The 27,308-nt window shown below is 42.4% G+C and overlaps 1 protein-coding gene across 2 annotated transcripts in view; it reads left to right on the forward strand.

The window, feature by feature from the left end:
* ASTN1 (astrotactin 1) overlaps positions 1–27,308 on the forward strand; it is a 313,546-nt gene that overhangs the window by 226,101 nt on the left and 60,137 nt on the right. For both annotated transcript variants that reach the window (XM_058540000.1, XM_058540001.1), the window contains exons 12-16: positions 5,154–5,320; positions 8,361–8,555; positions 9,945–10,072; positions 16,417–16,521; positions 18,705–18,893. In XM_058540000.1, the coding sequence (XP_058395983.1) occupies positions 5,154–5,320; positions 8,361–8,555; positions 9,945–10,072; positions 16,417–16,521; positions 18,705–18,893 (784 nt within the window). The remainder of the gene's footprint in view (positions 1–5,153; positions 5,321–8,360; positions 8,556–9,944; positions 10,073–16,416; positions 16,522–18,704; positions 18,894–27,308) is intronic.

Genomic DNA, 27,308 nt, shown 5'->3' on the forward strand with positions numbered 1-27,308 from the left:
ACATTTATCATCTTACAGCTCTGTAGATGAGAATCCAGTATGGGTGTCACTGGGCTAAAATCCAGGTGTTAGCAGGGCTGCATTCCTTCTGGAGGCTCTAGGAGAATATCCATTGCCTTGCCTTTTCCAGCTTCAAGAGGCCACCCATATTTTTGGTTCGTGGTCCCCTTCATCCATCTTTAAAGCCAGCTATGTTGCATTTTTCTGACCATTCTTCTGTCGCACATCTGCCTCTCTCCTCTTCTGTCTCCCTCTTGCACTTTTAAGGACTCTTGTGATTACATTGGGCTCACCTGGATAATCCAGGATACTCTCCCCATCTCAAGAGCCTTAACTTGATCTGCAAAGCCCCTGTGGTCGTGTAAGGTGACATGTTCCCAGGCTCCGGGGATTATGTCACAGACATTCTTGGGGGGCCATCAGTGGTAGATGGCAATGAGGATTGGAGCAGACTTGGTTGGCAAGACTCTAGTTTCCCCACTTTCAGCTTTAACCAGGGCATCCTCATTCTTATCAAGCCTACCTATTGAGGTTTAATATAAAACTTTGTTCGAAAGTTTGAAAATGATTTACAAAGCCGCAAAAAAAATGAAAAGCCCGTGCTCTGATGCTCCTTTCTCATCTTCCTGAAAGTAGCCAAAAAAAAAAAAGTGCCTTTGCTTCGTGAGATGTCTGCATGTACTTAGGTGAGCAGACTGTGGCCTTGGCAGGGAGAGGTCGGCTGTCTCGCTTTCTCGTGTATTGAACATATGACCTTCCCTGCCAGAGCATTATGCGCTAATGAGCTTTGAATTACCCAGTGACCCTGCTGCCCTTCTGTCCACATGCTGTCCACAATGGTTTCCCACAAAATGTGTCATTTCACCTCTATTGGAGCACAGATGTGTGGAGCCCATTACAGATGACCAACTCTCTTTCTCTCGGTAGGACAGTAAGCAGAAGAGTATGCCTCAGAGGCTTCCAGAGAAATGGGGGCAGGAAGCTGAAATATAAATTTAATTCCACCAAACTTTTCCCCTTGGGAGAAGGCCTGTATGGCTTGGGCTCGCACGTCAGAGCTCATCCAAAAGTCAGGGAAATCATTATTTGTGAAAGGAAGAAGACTGCCATGTAATAAAGGAGAACCTATTTTGAGTAGGAATTATGGTTGCATGTCTTACGAATCGTCCAAGTAAGGAGAGGCAGGCTCAGCTGCAGGAAGTTGTTCTCCCTCTCTCAGGAGCCCTGAATGTGCCCATGTGTCCATCACTCATATTCATCTGCTGTCAGAGCATCCTCATCTGGAACTGAGGTGTGTGTCTCAGGCTTAGTGAGATTTGACTGGACGCCTAAGTAATTAATCAACCAAAAATCATTGGTAGAAAAAGAAGAGAAAGACAGTGAAGAAGAGGAGTTGAATGGGGAAAATCATTTTAATCTCATTAGCAAATTATGCCTTAGACCATTACTAAGTCAAGAAGCCATGAGCATCTCACGAAAGATGATTAACCTTGTGTATTTTAGGGGTCATTGAAATATGGGCTCATTTATTAGACCTTCTTGATGAAGGAGGGTTATTGCCATAATAAAGGGAGTTTTCTTCTCAAGCCTGTAGTTGATAAAGGCCCTGGGTCTGCTAAATGTAACCTATGCCAAGAGAGGTTAATGTATGACCTTCGGGCTCAATCCTGAACAAACAGTTCTATTTTAAGGAACAACTGGAGGGATTGTCCATAAGCCAGGAGAAGAGAATGGCCAGCGATTGCAAAGAGAAAATAAATACAAGCTCCTCCTGGAGACAGAATTTCTCTCGTGACAACTGGGCTCTGGCTGCAAATACTTCTAGGAAGAGGGCATGGTTTGGAGCCTGTAGTTTCCTTGTATTTAGATAAAGATTTTGAGGAGTCCAGAATGTGAATACCACAGCACGGGGAACATTTAAGCAAAAACAAAAACAAATTTATACCATAGGAAACTGGAGTGATCAGACTCTTTGGGGAATGGATGTTCTGGTTCATCAAGGGTTAAGAAGAAAACTCTATTTTTGATTTCAGTCTTTTATTTTCTGGAAATCTTTAAAAAATGTTTTACTCTGTGCTACAGCCTGAGTAAGTTACAGTGCGGTAAAGATAATTGCATCTTTTTTGGTGACTGAGGATCTTGTCTTGCCTTCAAGGTCATCACTCTGGACAGTTTGCAGTGTTTGCCCTATAAATATATGCACTCGTAATACGGCGTGTGTGTGTGTGTGTGTGTGTGTGTGTGTGTGTGTGTGTGTGTGTGTGAAAGAGAAGAAGAGAGGGAGAGAATATTAGGCTGAATCTACAAATCCTTGATTGATCCCAGAATGTACTCCAGGAGTTGCTTAAAACAGTCAAACAAGCAAACAACTGATCTACAGGATTGCTTTACCGGGTGACACATTGACTTTATTTCTTTAGGGATTCTAGTGAATCCAGGTTTTCTCACACTTGAGAAGCAGCATGGCAGAGTGGAAGGGAAACACATGAGCTCTGGAGTCAGACAGATCTAGGTCCAAAGTCTGATTCTGGCATTTTCCACCTCTGTGACCTTAAACAAGTCACTATTTAATCTTTCTGAGTCCAAGTTTACTCATCTGAAAAAATGAGGGGAAAAAAGTCTACCTGTGTTGTTGGGATTGAAGGTAATATATGTAGATTGTCCTGCACATAGAATTGCTTAATTCCTGATAACTATTATTATTTTTAGTTTTGCTTATAAGAACTAAAAAATCCAACATGGACAAGGCTGCTAACTGTCTTCTCTCCAAAACTCCTAAGAGAGTGTAAATATCAGGTGGTCCAATTTGGCACAGCAGTGGTCATCTAGATATCAGAGCCACGCAAGGCGTGGATGTGCCAGGTTTTGGAGTTCTGGAACAAAGCCTGCTCGCATTTCATTTGGTGAAGTCTTTGTCAAAAATCACGCTTGATGGGGCATTCTGAAAAAAGCAGGTGGTTGGGAAGATGGGGAGTCCTGGCTGGTGACTGAGATAGCTAGCTGGTATAAGGTTGAATCAACGTGAGGTGGGACTAGGAGGACTGGCTTTGTCTCTAATTTGATGGCTTTTCCCAAACTTTATAGAAGGAAAAAGAAAATGAATTCATGGCAACTAGTGCAGCCCATTTAATTCCAGTCAAACTTCTGTGTTTCAATACCCACATCCATGCCTGGGCAGCCTCACAGTGGTGAAGCCAGCTCCTTTCTGGTGGCACATCTGGCCTAACAGCTGGGTGGCCAAGGAGGTGGATGGGTGGGGGGGCTAACAAAATGTAGGGTGCAATCCTCAGCTGCCTCATTTGCTTGTTTACCATCATCTGGAACATCTGGGTTTGCACAGCACGGGGCAGCCCTTGGAAACTTCTTTAAATGCTGTCACCTTCCAGCGTTCCAGCTGGCTTCGTGGGGAGATAGCGGATGGACCAGGCTGGGAGCCTGGGATGCCCACAGGGGGGCCATTTGTTTGGAAAATTGTAGAATTAGTGTCAGCAAACTGCACATCCTGCTGCGATCTTCGATTGGGAAGTGGGGAAGGAGGGGGAGTGGGTTTTCAGAGGCACACCTGTGGCAGCTCCAGGCTACTGGGCCAAGGTGCTTGGCAGCCAAGAGAAAGAGGCAGCCAGGCAGGAGGGCAGGAGGGGAAGAATTTAACACTGTTACACCAAGTTTTGAAAGATTTTTTTGGTTTGGTTTTGGTTTTGGAGGAGTGTGTTAGCTAGCTGACAGTATGTGTATAGCACAGTCATTAAAAGCAAGTCAGATCTAGTCAGATCCCCCCGGACTGCCCCATGCTAGCTGCTTGACCTGGGCAGGTTATTTGCCCCCTTCCAGCCTGTTGGCAAGAATCAGCTGTAATGCAAATGTGCAGGATCTGGTGGCAAAAAATATTTGTCGACTTTTAGATGGAGTCCAGTGCAGTGAGAAGTTCCTACATTAATTGGCAATATTAATGGTTTCCACATCTATTAAATGAGAACAATATAGGGTGCTGTGAGATGAAATACCGAAAGCGCGTAGCATAGCGCCTTGCTCCCAGTAAGTGTTTGGTAAACTGTGACTGTTGTGTGAGAGACTGACCATGGTGTAAGCTCATGATGGAGCAGCTAAGTCGTGGACTCCATAGCTAGCCTCCAGGGTTTCGGGTTTGGTCCTGCCATGATCAGCAGTGTAACTTTAGGAACATTAAGTTCTCTGTACAGTGGTTTCTTCATATGTAAAATGGGGATGATCACACTACTTACCTCAAGGGGATGTTGTGAGGGTTAAATGAGTAAGATGAATGAGTTGGACACTGCCCGGGTATAGTGGGTGCTGTGTGAACGCTCCTCCTGCTCACCAAGCCTCTTTGTCTTCCCCAGAATCTGGCTGACATCTCTTCCTGGATTATCTCCTTTGCTGTTATTCTTGGGGAGTTTATTGAGGACATGGCAGTGCAGAAAAGCTAATTGTTTCACATTAAGAGTGTCCAGGGCACTAGGATAAAGCACAAGCCCAGTGCAGCACCTGTGGGTGCTCATGTAGCAGGTGCCCTGTCTGTGCATCTTCTGCAGGGTGTCCTTGAGGGAGAAGGTCATGAGTATGACCACTCCCACTAGGAGAGCAATCAAACCTCCCTCCAAGGTCACAGAGAAAGTCCACTTCCTCCTTCCAGCTGGAGGCCCTGGCTCTGTCCGTTCCCTCCAACACCGCTGTCTGGTACCAACATTGACAAAGCACTTTGGACATTAAAATAAAAAAGTCCTATTAATACTAAGTCCAAACAGAAACACTCCTTTCCCCTAGCCCAAAGGAATCTCTGCTAATGCATTTTAATTCTAGCCCATCACTTCCACTCTTCTGCCAGCCTAGGCTCAACTGAGAGGCCAGCACACCTAGCTCTATCTTGCTATAACACTCCCTTCCAGACTGTTTGGAGGAATTGGCTTTAATGCAAATATGTGTGATCTGTGCCCAGAGAAAAGAAGCAAGATGTCAAAAAAGGTCACTTGCTTTTAAAGGGAGCCTAGCGTAGTGGGAAATTCATGCATTGCTTGCCAGAGTTAATGGTTTCAAGGCTGAGTGCTAAAAATAGCCATCAGTGGTTACACTCTGGTTCCCAGAGAGCCCAGTCCCCTGATTGACCCAACTGTGTGGATGTTTTCTGACTGTGCCAGTGCCCATCCGGACTCAGCCCCATGAAGGACAGCTCTGGCTGCTATGACCGCCACATTGGAGTGGACTGCTCAGACGGCTTCAATGGCGGCTGTGAGCAGCTGTGTCTCCAGCAGATGGCGCCCTTCCCGGACGACCCCACCTCGTACAACATCCTCATGTTCTGCGGGTGAGTTGAGCTGCCCGTGAGGCCGACTGTCTTGCTGGGATGCGGGACTCTCAGTGCTAAAATCAGGAAAGTAAATCTGAATGAACTGGTCACCCTAGGCCAGCTCTCAGACTCTGAGGAAAGAGCCTGGAGGACTGGACCAGGAGCACTTTTAAAGTCAGAGTTGGGAGGACCCTCATCCACCCCTGTAGATGAGGAAACTGACTGCAGCCATTGCCTGCTTACACCAGAATTTTCCAAACTGTGTTTTGTGGAACTACATTAATTAGGTGTTTTGTGACAAAAGGATTCCATTGTCCAAAAGCTTGGGAAAACTAATTAATTATCAAAGAAAGAGAGGGCGACATCTTTGGAGGAGTGGAAGCATAATTAAATTCTGCCCTCAAAGTCCCAGCGTTTTGTGAATGCGGCCACCCTCCCTCAGACTAGTAATTTCTGAGTGTGGTTAAAGGGCCCCCACTGTGGATCACCTCTTTCACCCACCTCAGTTCTTTTGTTCTCAGGATAACTCTGTGAGGGAACAGGGCGGGCAATGCCACCCCATTTTACAGATGAGAAAACTAATGCACAGCAAGGTTAAGTGACTCCCTCAAGTCTGGGGAGCTGGTAAGTAGGAAGATTAGGATTAGAATTCAGGCCCTCCTTGGTTTTTTAAAAATTCTGAGGTTCCCTCAAAATTTAAATTTACACCACTGACTGGAATTATGTTTAAAGACATTTTCGTGTTATATTTATAAAGTAAATAAAGATTTGGCCCATTCATCTATGCCCATAATTTGCTTGCTGTCCTTCCCTCTGCTTTCCTTCCTCCCTCCCTTCCTCCTCCCCCTCACCCCCTTCCTGCCTGTCAGGGAGAGTGCTTACTTTAGGCCTCACACCATGCTGGCCACTAGGCTGCAAAGATGAGTGACATGTAGTTCTTGCCCTCAAGGATCTCACAATCTAATAGGCTTGCAATGGAAATCAATATTTATAATAATAAAGCTATGCCGATTGTTGCTAAAAGCCAGTGCCTGCTGAATAATCATGAAAAGATTATTTGGTGGAGTAGTAATGTTATTTTATTGTATTTCATTTTATTTTATTTCTTTTCAGTTGAGCAATTTTCATATTCAGTTTCTTGTAAAATCTCATTCCATAAATGGGAGCTTGATCTACATTTTAATGTCTCTCTAATGTTATCATTATGGTTGACCCACTTCAATTAATAGAGGTAAATTCAGCCAAAGTTGCATAGCTTTATTTATTTCATAAACATGTATTTGAGCACGAGTTTGTACAGAGAAGCTAGTTACGTGTTAGGTATAGGAGAGACGCCAGGATTCGAGACCTGGTCTCTGCCCTCAAAGGTGTTCACAGTGGGACACGTGGCCGTGAACACCAAGGAGAATGGGGGAGATGGGGCAGTGTTGGGAGGGGAAGCTGTCAAGACGCTCAGGATGGACTGAGAGGGAACCAATCACCTTCAAAATTCTTTCCAGAAACACTGTGTTATGGCTCAAGGAAGGAGCCCCTTGACTTTCTTGTCCCAGACTTAGGCTGGTGCCATAGAGTCCTTTGTGGGTCTCAAGTCACATCTGCCCACACTAATGCAGTAGATCCCTAACTGGACTTTCTTTCCTACTTCAATCAGAGTTTGGTACACGTGTGTATTTAGCGCTCTCCAAGCCACTCTATATAGCCTGCCAAAAGAAGTCCTTCATTTGAGGTTCTTATATCAAGACCAAATCACATGCACTTATAATTAAAGAGCTCTCCTCACAGCTGTTCACACAAATGTGTAAATGGTAAATGGGAAAAATGAACAGTTAAAGCGGCATTAGCCTGGGCCCATTTGTACCTCTGCTAATAATAATGACAGCAGCATTTAATGAGTCCCTGCTGTATGCTAAGCACAGTGGAAGTTCCTTAAGTTCATCATCTCACTTAATCTTCTCAACAACCCAGTGAAGCAGCTAGTTTTTCCCCCTTTTACAGATGTGGAAACTGAAGCTCAGAGAGTTTAATCAACTGACCCAAGGTCACCCAGTAAAGGGCAGTGTCATTGCCATTACAATATTCCTTCTCACCACTTAAAACTGTGATTATTTATTCCGCTATATAGAACAGAGATTTTTATCTTATTACAACAGTTATCTCAGATAGTAATAAATGCTGTGTTTTAATGTCATGAGCATCTATAAATTGTAAATCTGATATATTTCTAAGAAGAGACCCAAATTAAATTAATATGCTTTTTAAACAACAGCTTTATCAAAGTAGTTCTTACTTGAACTAACAAATTATATTCTTCTCAATATAACTACAAATAAGGTCAGTTAATGATTTAAGGGTCACTGGCCCATATTGACCAACCTTCGTATCGCTCTTCCATTAAAGCAACTACATGCTTAATGGGGAGGACGCCAGGGAGGTGTTCACACTGCGTGCCCTAGCGTCTATTTAGTTCAGGGAGGCTACTCCGCATGGAGGGGGAGTTAATATGGGTTGATCTTGTGTTTGGATACATTCAAACAGAACACAGCCGGAAGATGATCAATGTTTCTCATTTCTTAGTTGACTTGTCACAGGACCAGATTAGAAGGTTATTAATTTCTTAGGCACAGTGTCATTCCTTTTGCAGCCTAATTACCCTCCAAACAAATGCAGGGTCTGGCCGTATAGATGGTTCTGGAGAAAGGCTCTAGAATATCTTGGATTTAAATGTGTTAACTCATTTACAAGCTTATCTCCAGTGATTCTTACCCTGACCTTTCTGGGAAATCATGCACTTATCAGAGGAGAGAGCACCCCCAAGCTCTGAAAGCACTTATCTGCAAAGGAAAAGTGAGAGGTTCTGTGTGATCACATAATGGAAGGAGGCTGGGTTTATAAGCTTAAGAAACTGAGTTATAAAGGGGACAAGATCAAACTGGGATATTCATAATCTTTGGCCATCCAACACTCTCCCAAAGGCATTTCTTCCCAGTCTATTGGGTTGAGATGACTGCACAGCTCATTGATGGAATAACTTCTTATCTTGAGTTTTCCACCGTGTCAGGTGCATCGAGGATTACAAGCTTGGTGTGGATGGACGCTCTTGCCAACTCATCACTGAGACCTGCCCAGAGGGAGGTGACTGTGGGGAAAGCAGGGAGCTTCCCATGAACCAGACCCTCTTTGGGGAGATGTTCTTTGGTTACAACAACCATTCCAAGGAAGTAGCTGCTGGACAAGTGCTGAAAGGCACATTCAGGTGAACCTCATGTCCATAGAACTGATTATTCAGGGCTGTTGATGGGTCTTCTTCCTGGAAGAGCTATAAAGTCAAGATAAAGTTTTATATCTTGGAGGAAGATAAATGTGATCCTAAAAGGATAGGTTATGTTCTCTCCCAAGATCTCCAAGTCTACATTCCTCCTTTCAGAATCTGAGACCCATGCTTCTTCTGGGTGAACAGTAAAGTGTTAAATAAATTTTTATCTTCCCCGGGCAGGGACTGCAATATTTTCCATGAAAGCTACCCCTAAATGCTCAAGTTCTGTTTTCCCTCTGAGTGGAAGAATCAGTGTGTGAGTCAATCTAGAATATCAGTCCTCAAGTATGGTGACAGGGTCCCTGAGATCCTTTCAGGGGACATTCAAGTTCCTGCCTTTTCCAGCTACAGACAGGCTGGATTTTCTTCATATCGTTCAACTCAAACAATATGTTGCAGTAAGTTGAATGCAGAGGCGAGAATTCAACTGTCTTCTAAGTCAGACATTTTTAAAACTTGCAAAAAATGTAAAATAATGCCACTCCTTTCATTTTTCATGGCATATGTTAATATTTAATAAATTTATCATTGTTATTTTTAAATGAGTTAATATTTTTAAAATTTCTCTTTCAATTTATAATATGGTAAATGTTAATAGATATAATTCATGTAAACAAAAGCTACTTGGGGCCTTCCATTATTTTTAAGAGTGTAAAGAGGTCCTGAGAACAAAATATTTCAAACCATTGATTTAGAATATTTCTAGGAGATTTTCTGTTTGATCTCTGTCCCTGTTCTGTCTTAGGCTATTTGAATACATCTTCCCCAGAACCCAGGCTGCTTTCCAGGAGATGATGATGTTGATGAAAGTGTTATAATAAGGACCAGCAGTTGATAGCAACCTGGGCCTAGACACTTATGAGCAAACTGAGAGTGAATTTCCGAGCCAGTTGTTAGAGTCAGTTGCTTTTTCTGTTACAGACAGGAGACTTTATTAATAGTTCCTCTTTTAGCCAAAGGCAAGCAGTGAGGCGTCATAACTAATCTTGTGATGGCTGGGGTCTTCACTGTAGTCTACAAATGAGACTGAGTATGTCCAGATCTTGTGGAGAGAGGGTCAGGGAGTAGGGACTGGGATGGGAGGGAGGGAAGAATATTCTTATCTTTTGAGTAGACTTTTTCAACTGGTTTATTTCTCATTTCCCTGAACCCTCATCCTACCTCTCACACCTATGTCTTACTCCAGGCGTGTACGTCAAGTAGAGTTCAGGGGGAGGGGAACATTTGATCCGGAAAGAATTTTTTCATTGTGGGTTGAGATATAGATTGCCCACCAAGGAGTGGGGTTCACCTGAACACTCAGAAATGAAGGTCTGCCTCTGTTTCCAGGCAAAACAACTTTGCTCGAGGTTTAGACCAGCAACTGCCAGATGGTCTTGTGGTGGCCACTGTCCCCTTGGAGAATCAGTGCCTGGAGGAAATCTCAGAGCCCACCCCCGACCCCGACTTCCTGACTGGTGAGTGTACCTCTCACCCTTACTTAACTAGCAAAAACACACAGCTCCCTATGGTTTCATAAAATCAAGACTCTTGACCTCACTTATTTTGATTTCAAAGGCAGTGATTTCCTTGATACACGATAAAAACTCAGTCCTAAAACTGAACACTAATGGGATTATTTGTCAGTAAAATTGCCAATATTATTATGTAATCATCTGAAAAATGGTCATAATAATACCTTTCCCTGCTAGTCTCATCAGGATGCTTTGAAAACAAATGGGATAATTGATAGGTAAGAGTTCAGAGCTCTCAGTGGATTAGCGGAAGTGACCAGGTCACAGTAGAGGCAGAGAGAAGGTAGATTGCTACTATTGCCTAAATATCTGACACTGGGACTGCTGGGTTCCCTGGCAAGTACTTAGGGAGCAGTGTGAGGGACTAGAAAATGATAGAGCTTTGTTGTCAAATGACCCTGGGTTTGAATCCCGGCTCTGCTTCTTTCTAGCTGTCTGACATTAGACAATACAGTCTCTAGGGACCTCATGGCCCTCATCTTAAGATGGGAATAATACCACCTGCCCCTCAGTGCTGTTTTGAGCCCAGTGGCACTCTTCCCCTGGGCTCTTGATGGAATGAAGGTGTGAGTTGATTGGAAGAGGCAGGAATCTCAGGGGATACTTCTCCTTTCTGTGCCTCTGAAGACCCCTAGTTAGCACCTCCTGGACCAAAGAAGACACATCAGAGGGTTCCATGGACCCATAAGAGGCAGCCAACCAGGAACCCAACATCACTTGCTAGAAGGCTGGACATGAGCTCAATTCCACTGCTGGCTTTGTTCTTTTCTCCATTACTTCTCTCCCTTCCTCATTCTATTTCTTTCTTATTCTATACCTTTCTCCCCCTTTTCCTTCCTATTGAAGAATTGATTGAGCTGAGGGTAAGCCTCTTTCAGATGTCAGTTATGTTCAAAACTTTAGCGTAGACCTGAATGGGATTAGAAGGAGGTCTGTCTGAGGTAGTAGAGTACAGTGATTAATAGCATAGGCTCTGGTGCCTGACAGCTGGGCTCAGCTCTTCACTGGCTGCGTGATCTTGGACAAGTTGCTTACCTTCTCTGTGCCTCAGTTTTTTTTTACCTGTAAAAATGGATATTATAATACTGTCTTCCTTGAGGGATTCATATACAGAATAAGTAAATTAATATTTATAAAGTTTTTACAACAGTTTCTGATACATAGTGAGATATACGTTTGTTAAATAAGTAAATATACCAAGGAAGAAAGAAAATATGAACATTCAAACTACCAAATAGTGTTTTCCTATAGAAGAAGGAGAGGGAGCAAGAGAGAAAACAATTAGATATATTCTGGCCCAGAAATAAATCTCATTGAAATCAGTTGCCCTCTGAGAGACTACACACACACACACATGCACGCACGCACGCATGCACGCACACACACACACACTCAACTGAAAAAATTAAAATGCAGCCTCTGGGCATATCCCTAAAGCCTACATCTCTAGTGTTAGGGAATCTAGTTTTCCTGTTTCCATGTCTTTTGCTGAGAACACTTCCCTTGCGAGTGTAAAATGCATTGTAAAGGAGGTGTGAGATGGCACACACAAAGAGGACAGGCTCCTCACCAGCAATAAACTACCTGGCTTCTGTTTAAAGAGCCACTGGGACCTCACATATTATAACTCATTGTAGAGGTGAGGAGACTGCTTCAGGCACCAGGCTGGGTGGACACGGAGTAGTCCAGGATGCTACCTGAAGATTTTGGGAGGTGTGGATGGTTAGATCTGAGAAACATCAGAAGAACCGTGTTTGAATCTACATCTGTGGAAATAAGGAAAAGATCCAAACTTGGTCCTCATCCACAATAGAAACTTCTTTCTCCCTCGTGCCCTGGACCTCTCCTAATTTGGCATATTGGAGGCAAAAAGAGTAGAAAGATGTCCTTATGGGGTCACTTCTATTTTTCATGGCCCTGAGGAAGTAAAGTCTAACATTCTTAAAAGTGTAGAGAGAACTCCCTTGACTTGCTACTTTTCTACCCAGTCTTTGTTTTTAACCTACTTTGATTAAGAAGTGGTCCCAGTTAGACCAAGAGCATGCATTTCCTTTGATGTGCGAAGGAATCAGTTTTGTTTTTTTAAAAGCCCCAAGTAACTAGAAGAACCAGTTAAAGAGATGCTTGACCAAATTTCCTCCATATTAACTTTCTAGTTCTGGTAATATTTTAATTGTGTCTTTCCTGAGAATCATACAGAAAATATTGTATCGTGTCTCACTATCTGCTATTATAGGTCATAACCCCATAAACCTACAAGCTTAGAAGATTTTAGAACTAAAGTGATCTTCAGAATCTTCTATATCAGTATTTCCAAGCATATTTTTTTCTCATGAAAAACCAGTGATCCACTCATCAATAGGTTCTGTCTTCAAATATGTTTGGAAAGACTGTAGTGTCTACCTCTCGGCAATTTCCAATACCTTACCATAGAACAGGTTCCCAAAAGCCCCCAGGAAAGAAATCACTTTTACTTTATTTAATCCAGAAATTCCCAAACCTTTATTTAACTAGAGAATCCTTTTACATGTAACAGCTATTTCCATTTTTCAGAATTATTGGTTTGAAGAACATACTGGAAAAATACTGATTTATGTGTTTTTTCTTGCTGATTGCTTCCTCTTCATCAAAATAGATCTCGAGCTTCACCAGCACTTTTGGTGTTATAAGTTGTGTGGAAATAAATGAAGACCAACCAAATGAAAACAGACAAAGTGCTATTTATGCACAGCTTGCTATAGCAGGGGAGTCAGCCACCATCGCTTGTATTTTGGCAGAGACTGAAAGGCAGGCAGAGGAGAGGGAATGCTTTAGAGTGGAAAAAAGGGAGGGCTTCAGACATGCCCTGACTGGAGGCTGTTGGCAGGTAGGTGGGCCAACTAACCAGGAGTGAGGCATTCTATATAGGTGATTAGAGGACATATTTAACTTTCTCTGGTTGGACTTAAGTTGGCACCAAGAACAAAAATTAGGGAAGCTGTCAGTTATTAATAAAGTGCTGGTCATTTTGGCCCAATTGTTACAGGGGTTATTGTTTGACTTCTTGGACTGGTTGCTAGAGACAGTGGTCTGACTTCCTACAAGTCCTACTTACAGATGGGAAACTCGCTTCTTTGGCTGGTTACTGTAGGTAATAGGTTGGTTTCTTGGACTGGTTGCTCCAGATTGTGGGTCAGAGTTCTGTTTTTATGTGTGGTCTGTCCGTTGTCCATTTATGTTTTTAGTCTTGTAGTTGAGAAAAAGAGAGTCCAGAGGCAGACCAAGGAGGTAGAGGAGACTGCTGGCCACATTAGTGGGCCTGTTGGGTGGCACAATTGCTAAATCTATGTGAAGATTTAGAGTTTCTGAACTCTTTGGAACTTCTTCAAGGTCATCCAAAGGAAATGGACTCTTGGCTTTAGAACTTTGGGAATAATACATCCCCTTGACATTTCAAATAAATTACAGGAGAAAGCTTCTTTCCTTCCTTCCCTTTCTTCCTTTCTCTGTCTCTTTCTCTCCCTGTCTCTCTCTCTCCCTGTCTTTCTCTCTCTCTCTCTGTCTTTCTCTCTCTCTCTCTGTCTTTCTCTCTCTCTCTGTCTCTCTCTCTCTGTCTGTCTCTCTGTCTCTCACTCTCTCTCTCTGAGAAAATACATTCTTTCCTGAGGAAACATAGTCAGAAATATTTTGTTTGAAAAAAGAGTCATTCAGAAATGTCCCAAACAGTAGTAACATAAAATAAAAAACTAGAGCTGACTGCGTGTCAAGGACACACTGAAAAAGAATCGTATGACTCAGCAAGAAAATATATTTTAAAAAAGTACCTTTCTTTTTAACTAATGGCAATATTATCTGTAAGTGGGCACAGAACAACATTTCTCGAGCACTGACAGTTATGTAACTGTTTTCCTGACTGTGGTGGAGCATAAGTGCACCCAGTGGAATTGTTCTTCAGCAGTTAAGTAATGGAGTTCACGTGTTTGCCTCATCCTGGGTGAATGTGTGGTACTGTCATCCCTTCCCACCCCTGACACCCCATCCATGCTTCCTTTATTTTTTCTTTCCTCTGTTGTTCTGAACTAAAGCCTAGGAATTTATAACAAAAGCATCAATTAAGAAATGTTCTCACAATTAGGGGTGAAGAGAGAGGTGAGGAGGGAGGGGGAGGATGACAATGTTATGGAAGCCATATGTATGTATACAGCACTTTATCTTTTCTCAACGGACTTTTATACCCATAACTTTGTTTTGTTCCGACAACCTACCTGTAAAGTAGGCAGGATGAATACTACTACCCCCACTTTTCAGATATGAAAACTGAAAGAAATGGATCTCCTAGCCCAACTGGCTGGAATAACAGAATTGAAAAAGAAGCAAGAGATCATCTCAGCTAAGCCTCTCCCTTTCCAGATGAAACAACTGACATCCAACAGGTACCCTAGCCGGGTCACCAGAGAGGAAGCTCAGACCAGTGACGGGCGGGCAGAAAGTGCCCCCTGGAGCAACATGGCCATTCTTAGAACTCCAGCCTCCTGATTTCCTGTTCATTTCTTTTCCCACGAGGAATTCAATTCAATTCAATTCAAGGGAACGTTTTCTAGTATATTGAAAAATCTTCATTTATTGTGCTTGCTTTTTTTTATTGATAGACTTTTGGAAATAGCAAGCTGATGAGCTGACATAACTAGAGAATGCATGTTACGTAGAACAGTTCTACCAAGTGTGCACATTTCACGCTCTAATGAAGCGTGCCTTTGAGGTGTGTGACTGGAGTCTGACACTTGTGAAGTTAGAATTTCATTTATGTGCTTTTACAATTAACATAAAGGCTAAAAGCCAGAGTAGGTAGTAGTATGACTGTCGTCACAAAGCTTAATGTTAACCCTCAAAGAAGAACATTTGAAAGAAAAAAGTACTACAAACCTTCTCTTAGTTTAACTTATCTTTGATTGTCTGAGACAAAATTTAAGCAATTGATTCACTAAGCACCTCTCCTGACCTTTTCTCTTTTTGCCTTACCAATAATTATTCCCATATGATTCACACAGAAATGGAAATTTGGCAATTACTCAGCTAATTTGATCAGAGTTGACAAGCAGCTAATTAATCCTGTCCACTTTTCATCCAGTTTAGGTAATAAATTAGTTGATTTAGCCTGAAGGGAACATGGGTCAAAATGGCAAGATAATTCACTATGCATGTATTAGCGCCATTATATTTATACATACACAATATCTATCTATCTGTCTATATTTATTATATATATTGCCATTACATTTGCATATTTACATATATAGATACATACACGTATGCCTATGTGTATATGTGTGTATATATATTTATTCCTATAACGTACACACATGACAAACATTAGGCACAGAAACGAAGCTAAAATTGGTTTTCTAAACTTAGCAAGGTGATTTTTTCTTATTTCCTGTAGCCTAATTATTTTGTTTCTGTAGCAGTTTATATTTATAGTAATGGCTAGGATTTAAATAGTGTGCCATACTTTCTCCAAGGTGCTCAAGCAAAAACAGCCCATTATAACATCTCTTAAGAGGCTACAAGATGTGTTTATTGAGAGGGACCTTGGACAAGCAACTCGGCTTCTCAGAGTCTCAGTTCTCCCATTGGTCAAAGGGGAACCACAAATAAAGTGTCTATCACAGTGTCTGGCACTTAGACGGTGCTCAATACTGGGCCATCCCTGCCCGTTAGTGACCTAATCATGCTGACACTGTCCCTCCTGATAAAGAAGAAATAGCATTATCAGCTTCAGAGTAATTAAAACTTAAATACTGAACACAAATCAGTTAAATGGGACAGAAAAATCAATGTTATCAGGTATGTGAGCTGAGTCAATTACTGCAACTATTAAAGAGAGTAAAAATCTGGTGCGTTACAGGAAGCTGAGAGTTTCGTATGAATGCATTAAGGGAATATTATAGTAGAATGGTTAAGAACCCCAGCCCTGCCTCAGACACATCTGAAACTCCATCCTGGCTCTACCTGGTGGCCTAAGGCCCTCATGCAAACATCCTTTCTGAGCCTCAGTTTCCACATTTATAAAATGCAAATAATAACACCTATCTCGCCAGGATCTAATGACTTTATATATGCAAAGTGCTTAGCAAAATGTCTGGCACAGAGGAAGCGTTCAATAAATGATAGCTGTTGTTACTATGATTCCAGAAATTCTCTCCATCAAAGCACCCTTTCTCATTCTCTCACAATTACACCCCTAACCTGGTTGACTTGGGACTCGTGAATCAGTCGCACACGCTGAGCCGCGTCTTCTCTGTCCCCAGGGATGGTGAACTTCAGTGAGGTGTCTGGATACCCCGCGCTGCAGCACTGGAAGGTGCGGTCTGTGATGTACCACATCAAGCTCAGCCAAGTGACCGTCTCGCAGGGTGAGCACAGCAGCGAGCCGTCCCTCCCCCCTGCTCCCGGGGCTTGGAATTCCTTTCCAAGGGCGCAAGCCTTTTATCCTGTTGTTGAAGATGCAGTCTAAAATGTAGCCACTCCGTGAGGTACATAACCCGTTCACTCGGAGTCACACTTGAGCGCAAATACCTGGAATCGGATCGTTTTCTAAGTAGAGATTACATTGCAAGTTTTATCTTGGACTATAGAAGAGATGGACAGGGCAAGGCGGGAACTAATGAAGATAAACACCTACTTTGTTATTTTTCCTGGGGTCACACAGTGGGTAAAGAGGGTATGCAAAAGCAGTTTTTTTATAAATTGATGGAATAAAACTTCCAACTGCATAGAGCATAACTTAGAGTCTCTGTACAATGAAAGAAATAAGGGAAAGAGAGCAAGAAAGAAAGAGAGGGAGGAAAAGTAGAAAACAGCTTATGGTTCCTAATATATTTGGGGGGCGGGGGGATTTATCTATATCTACATCTAGTAAGTTAAGGAGTAGTGAATTCTAAAGCTTAGGACAAATTGTTCCAAAACAGAACTGTGAGGCCCCTTGTACAAGTATTCTTTAAATTTTAGTGGTAAATGCCTTGCATCAAGATTTTCCTAGCACTTGAGTAATTCCAATGTGCAATTTGAAATGAAAAAATTTCAACAAATAGGGCCTTAATATAGGTACACATCTCTATTCCACCTCATCCCCTTGTACTAGGAGAACATTACTCAACTCCATCCTCTGAGGCTACCTAAAGAATGTACCAGATGTGAAGTTTATGTCATAGAGTCTGGCTTCTCCGTGTTGGATGGAGGGTAACTAGAGCCAGAGGATATGTTGGCACAGGGTGACAGACAAGGAGAGGGACCTTAGGGAGGCAATAGGGAGACAGAGCCTTAGGGCCAACAGGAGAGACATAAAGGGTAGGGGACGGATAGAGAATTATAAAGAGAAGTGAGACATATACTCACAAAAGGTAAAGCTTCATGCATAGAGAAAGAAAATGCATTAAGGATATAGAACATTTCCATAGACACGAAAGAACTCGAGAACTTTTTTTTTTTCACATGAAAGAGTTCTTGGCAAGAAGGGATTGGGATGGGGATCTTACTGAAGTAAACTCTCCTGGTGCAGAAAACACCTGGAAAGAACTAAGCTACTCCTCATTCCAGGGAAACATGGCAATAGAGACTCGGACCTGTTCACATGCTGAGTTTGCACAGGTGCTGTGCACATCAGGGGTTGACAATGGTTATCTCTGCTGCCACATGCCTTTCAAAGCCACACGTGGTATCCCGGGTGATGTGGACTTCTGCATTTGGGGTCTCATGTCTGGGCCAGGCTCTGCCTTGTCCTGATAGGACACAGGTGTGTAGAAAGGAAGGCTGAATAAAGCTGGCCAGGTTCAGAAGGTACTGGATTTGGAAAATTTGCCATGGACTATCTTTCTGACAAGTATAACTTTCTTAAAGAGGGAAAGCAAATCCAAGGAGCTTTGGCTGGGGAGGAGGGTGAGGAGGCAGATAGATCCTTTCCTCCATTTGCCATTTCCCAATCCTTATACTTCGGATTTTCTGAAATAAATATAAGCAGTGTATTAGTGACTTTTCTTACCTTTCTTCTTCCATTATCTTCTCGTTATCAATTTCTATGTTTGAAGACAAGATTCTACAAACTTTTTTGGTTTACACCGTGACCTTGTGCATATGCACACTCCCACATACACACAACAGAAGTTTCATGAAGTGATAACTTCATCTTACGATATGAAATGTTCTCTGCTAGTATTTGTGTTTCTATTTTAGACTACGCTATTCTTTTTCATTTTTTTCAAGTGCTATTATTTGAGCTCACAAAATTGATTTAATGTCATGACTTGTGATTTGGAAAAAAAAAACATTGCCTTAAGGAGGGGTGTAGTGGGGATTTGGCAGTGTTCTGCTTAACTTGCACGCAGTTAACAACATAAGCAACTGGCTTGAAGAGATTTTCATTTAGGAACTGAAAAGTGTGATTTAGCTAAATGGAAATACTCACCTGACTGTTTCAGCCTACTCTCCAAATCACTTTGGGACCCACGGGCACTTGCCCGTTTGAGGCTGAACAGCCCCGGAATCCAGATACCCACATTGTGAGTCCTCACTCTTGCTCTTGGGTGATGTTTCTCTACAGCCCTCAGCAATGCTCTCCACTCCCTGGATGGGGCTACGTCTCGTGGGGATTTTGTGGCCTTGTTGGACCAGTTTGGCAACCATTACATCCAGGAAGCTATCTACGGCTTTGAGGAGTCCTGCTCTATCTGGTACCCAAACAAGCAGGTCCAGCGGCGACTGTGGCTGGAATATGAAGACATCAGCAAAGGTGAGTGACAGACACATCAGCAAATTCTACACCCCATGCAAATACTGGCTGCATAGGTGCAATGCATAGGACCAAACTTAAGGAGTGTGTAGGCGAAGAACTAATTCAGGCATTGCCTCAATGCCCTGTGGCCATCCTTAAAATTGTCAAGATTTGCTTGCTAAAACCAAATCTCAAAATGAGAGTATTTGGGGAAACTTTAGATGCAGGATGGAATCTAAACTGTATGGTCACTGTGTTAGTTCATAGAGAGAGTCCTTTACAGGTGTTTACCAGTCCCCGTGTGTTCTGCTACGATAGCAAGGGCGAAGTATTAGACTGCTCTTATGGGGTAGGGGAGAAGGAGGAGACTGTTGCAGTCTCCCCCTACTTCCTGCCCCCAGCAATCCCAGCCTACACTGGCTGGCAACGCCACACGGTAGCTACATAGTAAACCCCTTCTCACTCCATCCTGCCCTGACTTGAGGCCCATTTTTCCTCCTGATTTGTGCTATGAGGAAATCTCCATTGGCCCAGGTGTTTATACAGCTCTGGATAACAGCCTCACAAATAAATCCTTGTCTACCATTTGATGGCAAGTTAGTATTCAGTCCAAGTAAGTATGAGAAATTGGAATTTTTCAAACTTTCTGCATTCACCTTCTGATATAGGAGGAGTACGGGAAGGTAAATTTGTATTCTGATCAACTAAGACTGGTTTAGAATTGCCATTCATGGAATTTCTTCTCCTGAGCTTATCCCCACGGCCAGCATTCTGATGAGGCCAAATTACGGATGTGTGAGTTGCTAAAGGGCAAGTGATGAAATTAGCACAATGAAAACTTGAGAAGTAGGTCATCCTAAGATTTAATGATCAAGAGTCCCTCTGAGAATAGGGACCCTCTGCTGTCAGCAGTGCTGTAGTGGGCAACAATGTGCCCCTGTGGCTGAGAGGCTCTTGGTTCTCTGAGCTCTGTACAAATTCCTGCTTTGTCTTGCTTAAGAGGTAGCAGAGGCATGAGAGCCTCTCTTCTGGCAGGGTATTTTCTTCCAGAAGTAGCAAGAGGCTTGTGTCTGGGCTGCAGTTGCTGCAGGCATTTCCCCCCAAGCCCTGATTCCTCTAAACTCAAAGACACACTCACAGGCTGCTGGTATCCCTTCGAACTTCAGTATCTTAAAATTGTTCTGATTCCAGTGTGCCAAGAAAGGATTGTAATGTAAGCAAATGTAGATAAGACCAGTTCCAGCTGGCAAAGCTTTCTTATGTTTCCATGCCAGAGCCTGGTGATTGAACCAAAGGGCTAAATCTTCCTCTTTTTCTGTTGGCCAGTGGTTCAAGGATTGCCAGGCCCTGGAACTGCCGGGAGATGAGAGTCTGACCTTCCCCAGAACTCCTGGTTCTACCCATTGCTTCTCTTGAACATTGCAGTCTTCTTAAGGTTAAACACTGAGCCCAGGAGGGAAATTTGTCCATGACCTTGGCTCTATGCCCCATTCCTCTTGATCTCAAGCCATTCTTGCCACTCAGGAGCTAGTTTTGTCATAGTCTGTTGACTTTAGTTCTTATAAATATGATGCATACAACCCCTTCCTTGTTATTGATCTTAAAAGATATTCAAACATTTTAGTATGTCTGTTTTGATCTCTCTCAATTGTCCATGTATACCATCCCCCACTCCTGAGTCTTACCTCCACGTCATAGGGTTTATCTTTCTTATTGTTTGGTCTGATTCTTACTCTTAAATATTTTTCTCCTCCCTAGGCACTAATTTCCTTTTATTCCAAAAGCCTGCATGGAGGCATGCTACTAATAAAGAATTATAAGTGCATAAGACAAAGGAAGATTGTTTCCGCTTTTCTGCACTCTGAGAGGATCGGTCCAGAATGGGATTTAGACACTAGTGGTGACAAGTGTTCTGAGAGGACTATACCTACCATGTCATAAAAACAACACCTTTTTGGACTCGAGTCCTTTGATTATATGTTCTTGCCTGTTCTAACTTTAAAAACCTTCCTATAGTGAAAAGGTTTCTCTGTTCTTTATTTTTGTGCATATGATCAGATACCTAAAATTGCTTATGGATTGAATAGGAAAGGAGGTTGATCAGGGATGAAATGAAATGGAAAGAGCACAGGACTTAGGGTTGGGATGCTAGAATCAGCCAGGTAACTTTTGTTTAGTAAATTAACTATCAGGACTTCACCTGTAATGCCCTCTGTGGTCCCTTCCAGCTCTGGAGGATTATGGATTCAAGAGTCCCTTTTATATGAGAAGCTTTCTCAGGTCAGGCATTTGAGCAAAGATTCTCCTCTTCTCTCTACAAATCCCTATGAAACTTCTCAAGGGTAGGTTCCATACCTTATTCAACTTTAAACTCCCAGAGTCTAACACAGAACCAGCACATGGTAAGCCCTCAACAATTGTTTATTGTTGTTGTTGTTGCTGCCATTGTTGTTGTTGCTGCCATTGTTGTTAGCAACGGTGGTGGTGGTGGTGGTGGTGGTAGGAATGGTGGTAAAAGCCCTTCTGCTGTGGTGATTTCCCATGTGGGTTTTGTTACAGACATGTAAAATGCTTCAGTTATGCCTGACTGATGAAAACGCAGATGGATTTTTGGCCATTTCGTCAGAAGGCAGCCTTCCACCCAACAGGCACTTAATTGTCATGCTACTACTCTATGGTTTGGCCATACGAATATTTAGGAACACCTGTCTCTAGATAAAGCTCACTGAAGCCTATGAGAAATATACTTCCTTTCTCATTGTCTAAATTAGCCTATCTCAATTTTTTTTTGCAGAGCAAATAAAGACTATCAGAATTGAAATTTCCCAACCACCTTCTCTCCACTTCTAAACTTACTTATGTCTTCTCTCATTGTCCTCTGCCCTCACACCTCAGAAAATGTGATGAGTTCCTCCTCTTCAGGCTAACCTCTCCACCTGTGCCCCTGCTCCTCTCCCTCCTGGCTTCCTCCTACACCTCACTCGTTCAGTACTCTTCCTTTTTAATCTTTACAACCTCTTCAGCCACTGAATTATCCCTTCCCCAACCTTATATCTCCCCCAAAATAATATTTTTATAAACATGTGTCTCTTGTGCCACCGTTTCCTTTCAACATATCACCATCAAATTTTTCGAGCGAGTAGTTTATACATCTTTTCTCTACTCTTTACTTCTTTTCACTCTTCAGATGATTGCTTTCAACCACTTGACTCTACAGAAAACAGCTCTGAAGAAGGAAATAAAGCTTCTTAATCAGAGGTTCACTTTTCTGTTCTGTGACCATTTATCTATCTCAGCTGAAGAATTTATCCCTCCTGAGCAGGTCTGCTTTCGAAAATTCTCTCTTCCCTTGGTGTCCCTGACGCTGTTCTGTCCAGATTCTCTTCATAAATCTTTGTCCTTTATTTCTTATTCTTTTTTGCCCTTACTCCTCTAAAGAAATCATTTATATTTTGGTCATTTTTCAGGATTTCATCCTAAGGCTCCTCTCTCTTCACTGTTGCTGGGTGATTCTCTTCTGTGTCTACTCAACCTACATCTCTAATCCTTCCCTTTTTCCTGAGATTCAAAACCTCATTTGCCCTTGAGTGTTTAGCATTTCTACATGGATATTCTAACATCTCTCTTCTCTATATCCACTAGAAGAATTGTGAACTACATGATGGATCCAAGTATAAAGGGGGAGTCTTTGTTGATGCTCTCTTCCACTTCCACATTCAACTGTTTGCAAGTTCTGTTCTTTTTACCACCTAAACATTTCTTCAACAGGTGTCTTCTCCTGTCCATTTCTCAAAATTGTATGAGCTTACAGCATCAGCTCTCATAAGAAGTATTGACATGGCATCCTCATGTGTCTCCTTTTCTTCAGTTTTCTGCCACTCTAGTCCATTCTGCATTTCACCATCTGTTATCTTTTTTAAATGTCACTTAATGACATGACTCTTCAGCTTGAAGCCCTTCACTAACTCCTCACTGCCTTCTCAGCATAAACATGACTTCCCTCCCTGTATTAGTTTCCTATGGCTGCTGTAAAAATTTACCACAACCTTGGCGGCTTAGAACAACATAAATTCATTCCCTGACAGTTTCAGGGGCCAGAAGTCCAAAATCAGTTTCAGTGGGCTAAACTCAGGGTATCAGTAGAGCTGGTTCCTTCTGGAGGCTCTAGAGGAAAACCCCTTTCCTTGCTATTTCCAGCTTCTAGAGGCATTCTGTATTCCTAGGCTGTGGTCCCTTCCTGCATCTTCAAAGTGCATCACTCCAGTGTCTGAGTCACATGGCCTTCTCTCTGACTCTTCCTACCTCCTCTTATAAGATCCTTTTGATGACACTGGGCCCACCCAGATAATCCAGGATAGTCTACCAGTCTCAAGAGTCTTAATTTAAGCATGTCTGCAGAATTCCTTTTGCCATTGACAGGTAACATTCACAGGTTCCAGAGATTAGGACCTCAGCATCTTTGGGAGCCATTATTCAGCCTGCCACGCCCTCTGCCCTCTCCAGCTGCTGCATCACTGACTACTCCCTGCCCCAAGCTTCCTCCACTCTAATGATACAAGGATATTTGCTATCAATCCCAAACCCTTGCATTTGCTTCGAAACAGTGTAAGGCCTAGAGACTGCCTCCCTGCCCCTGTCAAGGCCATGGATAAGCTCCCACTCTGTCTCACTCAGGAATTTTCTCTTGGCTCCCTCTCTTGCCCTCCTCTTGGAACTCTCTTTTCTCCTTTCCTTGGTGTCTGTTTGGTTCCCTAATGTCTGGGAGGATCTCCCTCTCAGACCCTTAGGATCAGCAAATTCATCTTCCTGGCTGTGATTTCTGTTTCTTGTTTATGTTTTTAATTGCCCCCTTCAGCTCTATAAATTGCCATTTGCAATTAAACAACACCCCGTCCCGGTGTCAGGCCCCAACTCTGGTCCAGGATTAAGGTTTGCACTGGTTTGGAGGAGGGCACTGAGCCTTTAACACACTCCTGAGACTTTGCAAATGCGTTGCCTGTCTGCCCTCGTCCTCTATTCCACCTCCGTTCTACCATCTCCTCCTTCCTGCTCTTCAAGAGCCAGGTCCAATGTCACCTGATGCTCTAGGCAGAGTTCCTTACTGCCTATTTTATGTTCTTATAGCTCCTCTACATGTCCTTTGGCAGCACTCTTCCCATTTCCCTCTATTGTCATTTCCCTGGACGACTGTTTCCTGTGATAATAGACTTGACAACACTTAACATATTTCTCTTCTTTTTTTAATTTAAAAAGCTTATTTATTTAAAAATTCAAAATGTCTAAAACAGAATAAAGTGTAAAGTAAATCTTCCTCCCACTCTTATTTCCCAGTAATCTAGTTCCACTCCCCAGAGGCCACCAGGCCATCATTGCTACCAGTGTACTGTCTATCCATTCGGAGATAGTGTCTTCCTAGCCATTTGGAGGTGAACAAAGCAAGTTGCAAAAGAGTAGATATAGTAGGGTCTTGTCTGTTTAAAAAATTTTACATATAAATATATGCATATACACATATGTATAAATAATCTTTTAGCCTCTCTCTATATATGTATGTTTTTATATGTGTGTATACAGTATATATATTATGTGTGTGTGTTTATATATATATATATAAACAAATTATCTGATTGCTCCAAGATTAGGGATAAGGGGGTAGGGACTTTTATTTTTTGTACTAAAATCTTCTGTGTTGCTTTTCCCACAATAAGCATGTGTCACTTTTGCAATAAAACTCAACATATTGAAAAATATATTCTGAAAAGTTTATGTTACCTTGAGTGAAAACTTGTAAAGTTAACTGAAAAAAACAGAATGCACAATTGTATCTACAGAGAGCTGAACTTTGGATAGAAATCTTGGAGGAAGTGCAAAACAATATGACCATTTCTTACTAATCTTTGGGTCTTCATCGCTGACACGGTGCCTGGTGTATAATGAGCATCCCCTGTTTGTTGAAGGAATGAATCCTTTATTTTGTCCTTACTTCAGAAGAAACCCGTAAAGAGGTATAGATCTGTAGATTCCAGAGAAGTATCCAAAAAAATTGAACCTTCTTCAAATAAGAACTTCCCAAGGCTTAATTTTAATCCTGCACCAGACACACTAAGCAGAGTACATTTTCTTTCTTTTTGATGCTCCATTCAGGAGTGGATGTCCTCGGGTCTTTCTTCCTTCCCTTTTCCAATATCACTTTCATTGTTACTTTAGGTCTGACCTTTGCCATTGCCTTTTCTTGCCGTTGCTTTTGGTGCATAGTGGTGGGGTTATCTGGGTTGACAGTTGACAATAACAAGCTCTTCCTTTCCACTGCACCTTCTAGTCCATAATCCACTGTTTTTTGTTTTTTGCTTTTTTCTAGCCAGTTGCTTCCTTTCCATGGGGAAAGCTAAGAAGAATAGCTTCCTCTTCTTCCAAGATGCAACTGAGAGTTTTTCCCTTAAGGTGACCCGCTAGCTCTGAGAAGTCCTAAGTCAGATTAGAGTCAAAGAAAGAAGTAACCCACCTCCATGGCATTATACTTTTACCACACGGGATGCTATGTGTTCCACTTTCCATCAAGTTGTTTTTGGGTGGATAGAGCCCAAGACAGATTCAGCTGGTCCCTCTCCCCAGGATAGTGAACAGATTTCTTCTATCACTGAACTAAAAACAATAGCTGAACTGGCAGTCAGCCTTCCGACCCTGGTCTGTGAGTGCTGGTCAGCAGAGTCCCAGTCTTGTGTATTTGATGCTGGTGCAGTTCATAGGCTAACATGTATAATTGTGGTACAGGGCATAAAACTCTGATTAAGTTAAGGACAAAACATATAGAAATCCAACAAAGAGTGATAACTTAAGTTTCTATAATGCTTTATGTTTAACAACCCTAGGGTTGCAAACCAGTTCCAAAGGCTCTTTTTATGCACATTTACAATAACGAAGTTAGCACTCAAGTGGCAAAGCAATTACGGCATATAGCTATTGTCTTTAAATGATTAATTAATTAATTCAACAAACGTTTGCTGAGGGCCTGCTGCATGCAAAGCCCTGTAGCGAGCCGAGAGCCGGTGTAGAGGAGACAGCTGTTCTATGGCGTTCCCAGGCGCACAGGCCTGATGCAGGTGCTGCTGAGGCTGAGCCTGGTGCTATCGTAAACAGAGGCTTCGAAGAAGATCTAAGCTTTCCTAAACATATGTGTGAGGGTTTAATTTGGATCAAGTCCCTAGGCTCTGATGCAGAGTCCAGAGGAAAGTGGGTCTGTAGGTTGAGGGAGGAAGATACTATGAATAATATTACCAAACAGCATGTTACATAGCTTTTCTCATTTAATCCTCAAACATACTTATCACTTAAGTCTTACCCTCCCCATTTTATAGATAAGGAAATAAAGTCTCAGAAAGCTTAAATAACATGCCTGTGTCACGTAACTAGTAAGTGGTAGAGCCAGGATAAGAACGCCTCCACCCAGTGAGATAGCCTGCAAATGGCTGTGTGCCGTTTTGCCTGCCAATGGCACAAGAAGAGATTAAGGTAGGAAGTTTAGTGGACAGAATGGAGGTAGGATCAAGACATAACTGAAGCCAGGCCGCTGGTCTAAGGTGAACGCAACAGGGCCAGATGTCAACCTCATGGTGGGTCCACTGCCTTTTACCTTGAGTTTTCTGAATTTTTGCTTGTTTGTTGTGGGATTTTTTTGTTTTGCTTTGTTTTTGGCCATGATCTGTGATGACAAAACAGTTGCTGGGGTAGTTTTTGTTTTCTTATACAGCAGTGCTTCTCAAAACTTAATGTGTATTTGTATCACCTGGGATCTTGTTAAAAGGGAGATTCTGATTCAGTAAGTCAGGGTGGGGCCTGAGATTCTGCATGTCTAACAAGCTCTCAGATGACACCAAAACTGCTAGTCTGAGGACCATATTCTGAATAGCAAGGCTATGTACTTTTATCGAAGACCAACAGGGAGCAGGCTCCCCCATCATCCCTGTTCATCCTGTCCAGTCCAGGAAGTTCAACACTGGAGCCATGGCACGGTGGCCTCCAGGGATATGTCCTGGTGTCATCTCCACAGAGGAGTGTCACAGACAGGAGGACCAGCCTCAATGGTTTTCACTTTGGACCAGGACTTTTCTCTGATTAAGCCATTGATCATTAGGCTTGTGTGCAGAATTGAACAGTCTTAAGCCCTCGGGCACTGAAAGATGCCAACAATCAGGATTAAAGGTGATAAGCTGATTTTTTAAGCTTTGTCTTGTAGGCAACACTGTCCTCATCTTACTGCCTCAAGCATTCACTCCAGGTTTTTAAAAATAGTATTCAAGAGGCCCCATTTTTTTCCTCTAGAAGCCACAAATTGTTATAGAGTTTCATATTTTAACCTGGGTAGTATTTTAGTTGATGGGATAATTCTGGTGATGATGTCAAACTCCTTTCATATAATTATGGGCTTGACAATAG

This window comes from Diceros bicornis, chromosome 4, assembly GCF_020826845.1.
Source record: "Diceros bicornis minor isolate mBicDic1 chromosome 4, mDicBic1.mat.cur, whole genome shotgun sequence".
Classification (NCBI taxonomy): Eukaryota; Metazoa; Chordata; class Mammalia; order Perissodactyla; family Rhinocerotidae; genus Diceros; species Diceros bicornis.